The sequence below is a fragment of the Nicotiana attenuata genome, unplaced genomic scaffold, assembly GCF_001879085.1.
Source record: "Nicotiana attenuata strain UT unplaced genomic scaffold, NIATTr2, whole genome shotgun sequence".
NCBI classification, from domain to species: domain Eukaryota; kingdom Viridiplantae; phylum Streptophyta; class Magnoliopsida; order Solanales; family Solanaceae; genus Nicotiana; species Nicotiana attenuata.
Window position 1 is genome coordinate 26,089 of NW_017671346.1, and position 7,207 is coordinate 33,295.

The following is a 7,207-nucleotide window of genomic DNA, read 5'->3' on the forward strand; positions in this document are numbered from 1 at the left end:
TCAGTAACTTTAAAATGAAAAAGGATCCATCTTATTCCATAGTTATTGGTGCAACAGCTACTACAGATATTCTGGATATCTTTATGTTAATTTAAATCTTGTCTACAAACTGAATCCTCCAGCAGATATGAACTCTACCACAGAACAAATCTAGATTCCTACTTAAAAGAGCAAAATAAATTGTAATTATTCCTAAGAATCATTAAGAAACAAACGTTAGAAACATGAAGATATCCCTAAACAAGAACATCGTGTTATGCCAAACACATGAAAGTCGAATGCAATCTCCTCTGATGAACTTTCTTATTCATTTTAGCATCAAAGACTATCTCCATCCCAAGAAATGTTACGAACGAGTTCAAAATTCTTGAGCCACCTTCACTTTCTTATGCGATCCAACGACCCTATTAATAGTATCAATCAGATTCCTCTGATTCTCAAGAATCATTTCCATTCTCCTTTTCTCCATCTCCATTCTATACCTCTCTGTCTCCTTCATCATCTCGATTTTCTTATTCTCCATTCTCATAAACCTCTCCGCAAAACCCCTTATTTCTGCAGCCAATTCACTCCCTCCAACACTCCCTTCATTCTCTTCATCTTCCTCTTCATTCACTTCTTCCTCGACATCATCATCCTCGTCGTCATCCTCAATAGCCACATTCCCAAAATAGGCTTTTCTTTTCTCATTCATTGGATTCCTTATCCCTTTCATTACGTCAAAGTTTCGATCTTTTTGATCAAGAATGTTAAAATTTCGATCTTTCACCATCCTATTGACATTTCTATGGTCAACAACATTCACATTCTCATTCCCATTCATACACATTAAGCCCATTTCGCCACGAACAATATGATTAATACTTTTAGACTTATTTTTCCTCATATCCATATAACTAACGGCATCAACTTCATCACTATCAGTATTATTATCATAATAATACCTCTGATGATCAGCAGCAGTAGAATTCAGATTCGAAATCGAATTCGAATTCTGTTGACATTTCACCATGGCAACAGGATGGGCCGAAATAGGTAAAGGCCCACGCTCCATACGATCCATTAGGTCAAAATACTGCCATGAATTCGGGTAGGGTTTGAGTCTTTCGGCCCGATAACGTTTTCGGAGCTTCTCGATCTTGTGACGGCATTGAGTGGCGGATTTTGACGGCTCATCGAATCCGCAACGAGCTGCTACTGTAATGGCTACTTCTTCCCATTGGCTAGCTTTGAGCTGGCCTTTTTTTAAAGAGTACCATTTTTCTTGATAAGCTTGAATTAAATTGAAAGTTTCCTGATGGGTCCATGGGAGAGGTTGGGTTTTTTTCTGGGGTGATGGGGAGATTTGGGGCTGGGGGTGGGTTGATTCAGGGGGTGGGAGGAGGAGGGGTGGTGGGGGAGAAGAGGAGGAGCTAGCCATGGATATTGAGTTTATGTGGAAATGTTATTTTTGGGTGTTGGGAGAAATAGGGATTTGGATGGTGGGGGGTGGTGGATTTATGTGGAGGGGGAGGGGTGGGTGGGGAGGACGGTGGCAGAGATGAATGGCGGTGGTGGGTGGGGGTGGTTGTTTTGGTAGTTGGTGGTGGGTGGTGCTGCCCATATTGTTGCCATAGATAGTGGGTGGCCCAGGAGAAAGGTGAACTATTGATAACCTTAAATGGACCCCAAAGCCCAGAAGCATACAAAAGTAATTTCTCAGTAAGAAGGCCTTTGGCCCATAGTTGATATACCAAGGCCTTAAGCTGGAAATTCCCATTCATTTGTGTGGAATTTACACAAACCACTATTATTTAGTGGCTATTAACTTCTCATAGCTATCATATACATAATTACTTCCTATAGCTACTAGTTAATTGTTACGCGGTTGTATCGAGGTATTCACGTTACTGAATTGATGAATACAGTAGTGAAATTCGCCTAAAAAATAGGGGAGTCCAGCTGTGCGACCGTATTCGTGCTACAGTATTAGCTATATTCGTGCTACTGTATTCATGAATACAGTAGCGGAATTTGCCTAAAAAATAGTGGAACCCAGTTGTTTAATAATGGAAAGAGGATCAATTAGCGTGTATCACTCCTAATTTAACTCAACAAAATTACTTCTACATAAATTTCGTTGCTACTGTGCCGTATTCCATGTATTCGCGCAACTATATTTATAAATACAGTGAGGTAGTCAAGAAATAGGGTGTATACCTGTTTAACCAAAAATTGGTTAATTCGGTCAAAACTTACTATAAGAAGTACTCGGGGTACTGATAACCAAGAAATTCTATATTTACTTAAGGATAAGAAAGGAAATTAGAATATGAGATAGCAAAAATAGCCAATAGTAAGCAAAAGAAAGTAATTGTATTCCAATAATAATCAAAACGTGTTTGTACAAATGATATCTCTTTCCTTTTTATAGAATCTATGAGTATAACGTCTTTCTCCTTTTATGACCGAATCATTATGAGCATTAATGATATTAATGAGACGTTATAATTGGTAATCGTAACTGTTCATGAAGATTCCGTACCGTTTGAGATCATTCACGCTCATTAATTGCTGATTCACGAATCTTTCCTTTTTATTGTCTCGATTTATTCCGCCGGTACCTCTTCATGGAATTGTTTAAACTCGAACGACCATATCTCCTCCTCTCGTGGGTGATTTGCTCGTATCTGTTACGACTCGTGCTTCTTTTAATGCATTTCTCCAGTTGTCGCTTTCTCAATGATCCACGTGTCTTGTCTTATCAGCCATTCACATAAATCCACGTGTAATATTTATTTTTACCAATACAATTAGTCCACCCACTTGCCGAATATTCAGCAATTGAATATTTGGGAAGTGGTATGTATTTATGACGGGAATTTTTGCCGCCGTTTCCCATGTATCATTACGTCTTCTTCAGAACCAACATGTCATCCGTCACTTTCATTTAATGCATGTGCCACGTGGTATTCGTTAATTGGATCTGCAACTCTTCAGCGATTTCTAGGGCTTTTTTACGGCTGCATCAATCATGAAGTGACTGTTTCATTATGACATTTCCATCATTACCCCCTTTACATGACGATTGCTTCTTCATATAAATACCTCATTTGCCTTTGTTTTTACGAAAAACTTTCTACAGTGTTCTTTGTTCTCTATAGTTCTCGTTCTTCATCTCGTATTTCCTTCTCATACAACTATGTCTTCTTCAAATCCTGATCCTCATAAAGTTGTTATGGTGGATGATCTTCCCCCTTCCTCTGCTCATACTAGAAGTAGAAGAGGTGGCAGGTTACGCAGTTTAGGGTCTGTTTCTATCCGTAGTTCTTCTTCTCATCCCAGTATCACTCCTCCGTCGTCTTCTAGAACTAGGGCTTCTTCTTCACACAGATCTTCTGTTAGAAGTAGGGATTCTAGTGAGCCACTTCGTGAACCCACTATTGATGAAATCATTCCTGCTGAACTTTCCTTCTTTACTGATAGAGAATCGACTAGGAATCAAATCACTTCCATGACTTCTCATGACACCCTTCCTAGATTACTGAGGGTTTGATTTCCATTGTGCGGAGAGACTGTCATTGGAAATTTAATTTCCCAATTTTAGTTCCCAATGCAAATCATAGAATCACCTCGTTCAAAGCTGGCTATTCTTTGTGTATACATATCCCTTTTCGTTGGGTTTTAGACCTCCCATTAACCCAGTCATCATAGAGTTTTGTCGTTTCTTCAATGTTTGTTTAGGACAAACTGGTCCTATTATATGGAGGGTTGTGGCATGCCTTAGATACTTGTCAAACTTGGCCGCTTTACCCTTCACCTTTTATCATCTGATTCATCTTTATTCCCCCAAGTTATTTTGTTCTGGGGTGTTTACTCTTGTGGCTAGGAGTAAGAGGGTTTTAGTGAGCCCTGAAGATGACAAGGATCATGGTTGGTATGCCCGATTCGTTGCTGCTCCCACAAGTGGGTTAGTGGGAGAAGAGAACATGCCTTTCCCAGAAAATGGAACTTTGCACATAAGTTTCGTTTTATTTCTCTTTTTTTTTTGTGAAGAACCTGAAACCCCATAGCTATTTTATTTTTCAATTTCAGCAAACATGGAAGCTGTTGAGGAAGTCCCAGATTTCCGTGGTTGGGTAGAAAATTGTTAACCGTTGCTCCTATGGGAGAAAGGTCCTGGAAATACCTTTCTAACAGGTTTGGATGGAAAGTGAAGACTCATGGTATGTTTCTCTTCCACTTTCTACCTTGATTTTGTACTTATTTGAGCACTTATTTAACCCTTTTCTTTATTAGGGTTTCCCATTCGGAGTGTGAGTGCTGCATCAATTTCTGCTTCGAGACTCTCTATGTCAATGGCTCAAGAGATAATCTTGAGTTCCTCATCAAAAAGAAAAGCTGATAGAGCACCCAGTTCTGAGAGTGAAGAGGAGAGGGCGAGGCTCATTGGTTCGTAAGCCTCGAGCTAGGAGACGTATCGTTTCAAATGATGAAACTACTACTCCTCCCAGTTTTGTTCCCATGCACGAACCTGAAGGTGCTACCTTAGTGAGTTCTGATGATGAGATACTTGCTGCTTCCCGTGGTTCTACTGAACAACTCTTTTCACGTGGGTTTGATGAAGACTTTGGCTTTGTTTTTGAAGAAACGCCTCTTGCTTCTTTTCCCGTGTCTGTTCCAATCGATCCTCAGCTCCCTGCACCTGGTTCTACTACCACTGCTCCGCCCGTGGCTATTTTGACTTCCCTCAACTGTTCCTACTGTTACAACTTCTCATACTGAAGTTGGTTCCTCTAGTAGGGCAATGAAAAAAGTTACCATCGAGGTTCCTGAGGATGGTAATCTTTTGAAGAAATCTAGCCAAGCTGATGTATGACTGAAACCATTGATTGGCCTAGTTGAGAAGTCAAAATTAGAGAGCCATTGTTCTTTAACGTGGATGAATGATATTGTACACTCATTTTTAAAGGTATAAGACTTAGCTTTTAATTTTGTACGTGATTTCCTTTTCATTGGTATCACATTTTTCTTTTCTTTTTGTAGATCAACCTCATTGGCACGGAGATGATGAAGAGGATTGTTCACACAGAGTAGTTAATGAACGATTATCACATCGAGGCAAACAACTGGAAAGAGCAGTTCGATGGTCTTCAACTTGAAAAAGAAATCTTAGAAGAAGAAAAGTGTACCTTGGAGCAACAGGTGAAAGTAATGGCAGCAGAATTGGAAGTTGAGAGAGCCTCTTCTAATCAGGCGGGCAAAGATAAAAACCTTCTCGAGTCTTCATTTGTTGAACAACTTTCTAAAGCCACTGAAGAGAATAGGGGTCTGAAGGAACTATTGAACCAGAAAGAAGTTTACGCTGGTGAGCTTGTTCAAACGCTCACCCAAGCTCAAGAAGACCTCGGAGAGTCTTCTAACAGAGTTCAATTTTTAGAGAGTTCACTTTCCCCCTTACAGGCTTCTTATGATGCAACCTTGAATGAGAAGGAAGAGCTAAGAAGTGAGGATTGAGTAGTGGGAAAGAGATTACGAAGCTCTTGAAGATAAGGCCGCTGTTGAAGTTAGTTGGGCTTTCTTGAACACACGCCATGACACTTTAATGGAGGCAAGCCGGGAAGGCTTTAACTTATCTGCTGAGATTGCAAAGATCAAAGAAACTATTGAGAAAACCCAACAAAGTCAGAGCTTTTCTTCACCCGCGACTGACATTCCTGAGGGTGATGAAGTTACTCCTAGTGAAGCTGTTGTTCAATCTCCTTTCGCTCAAGTTGTTCCTCCTGCTTCTGATGATCCCATTCTTCATCCTACTGGTTCAGATTCTGCCCCACAGTGAAAGTTTGAAAAGTTTGAAGTGTTGTTTCGTTTTTTTATTGGTGGAATGTTTGGAAGTTTACCCCTGGTCCTATTTGTGGGTTTAGTAATGTTTGAAAAGTTTTCCCCCTAGTCCGTTTTGGGGTTTTTAGTATCAAATAATCAGGTTGGAACTAAGTTTTATACTTAGTTTTAACCAAGTTTATAATATTATAAAGTTTTTGTCTAACTCTTATAATATCTTTGTTTTGAGTTTCTGTTCTACTCTCATAGCGGTTTACCCTTGTCTTATATTTATAAGTTTGGGCTTTATTTTCCACCTATTTTAATGTTTGGGTTTTTGTTTTACCCTTTGTTATTTTAACTTTTGCATTTAAAAATGCTTCAATGCTTCGTGACACTTTTGAATAAGCACGAATAATAAAAGAGGGCCCTTTATATAAGACACTTAATGAAGAAGACGTCTCAACTTCATATTGGTGTAAACATACGAAAGAAGAAGTAGGAACATACATATTTCTTAGAATAACTTGAAGAAGTTTTATATTCTTAAACTTTCAAACTGTATTCTTTACATGTATTCGAGTAACATCTACAACTCTTTCATAACTGTTTTCTTCATAACAAATTTTACAAAATTGAAAGGGTATATCTTGCAACCCACGACTAAATATTGCCTTTAACCTAGATACTCATAAGATTTTGTAGTTTACATCTGCGAGTGTATACTTCATCATAGGTCTTCATCATAGTTTTTTGAATCAGGCTTTAATTTTTGGCTCTTGATTTGCTTGCTCTTAACTTTTGATTTGATGGGTAGATTGCCTCAGGCTTGACTTGAATTCTAACTTTTCTAGTCCTCTTTGCCTCCCATATATAGATAGTCCCCCAAGTGTTAGAGCTTTGAAGTATGAAATCTCGAGCACTTGATTATTCCTTCCATGTGGTCCATTTCCTGAAAAGGAAAAACATAGGGGACTCGGAGGTAAATTTTAGATGATGACTGCTTAACCCTTTTATTTTCATCAGAAAGTTGTAACCCAGACCGAAGATGATTTTGTATCCCGCGTGTCTTTTAGGTCTAAGATCATCATTTGGTGTGGGCTAGCTTTGTGCCTATCATCAAAAATGGTTACTACAATTAAAAAAAAATAAATTAAACCTTGGGTAAACGATACCTGACCGAGGGTTCTCCCTTTCAGAAGTAATACTTCTTCAAATGAACAACATTCCAATTTGATGGGAGTACTTTGCCGTCCATTATTTCTAACACATATGCACCCTTTCCTGCGATTCCTCGAATCTTGTAAGGTCCTTCCCAATTTGGGCTCAACTTTCCTGCATTGGCTGCTCTCGTTGAATGAAAAACTTTCTTGAGTACGAAGTCCCCAATCTTGAAGTACCTAAGTTG

The 7,207-nt window shown here is 39.0% G+C and overlaps 1 protein-coding gene across 1 annotated transcript; it reads right to left on the bottom strand.

Moving 5' to 3' along the window:
- Positions 1-1,669, bottom strand: LOC109207705. The gene has a single exon (XM_019370677.1). The coding sequence runs from the start codon at positions 1,418-1,420 to the stop codon at positions 359-361; it is 1,062 nt and encodes a 353-aa protein (XP_019226222.1). The 5' UTR covers positions 1,421-1,669; the 3' UTR covers positions 1-358.
- Positions 1,670-7,207: the final 5,538 nt, after the last annotated feature.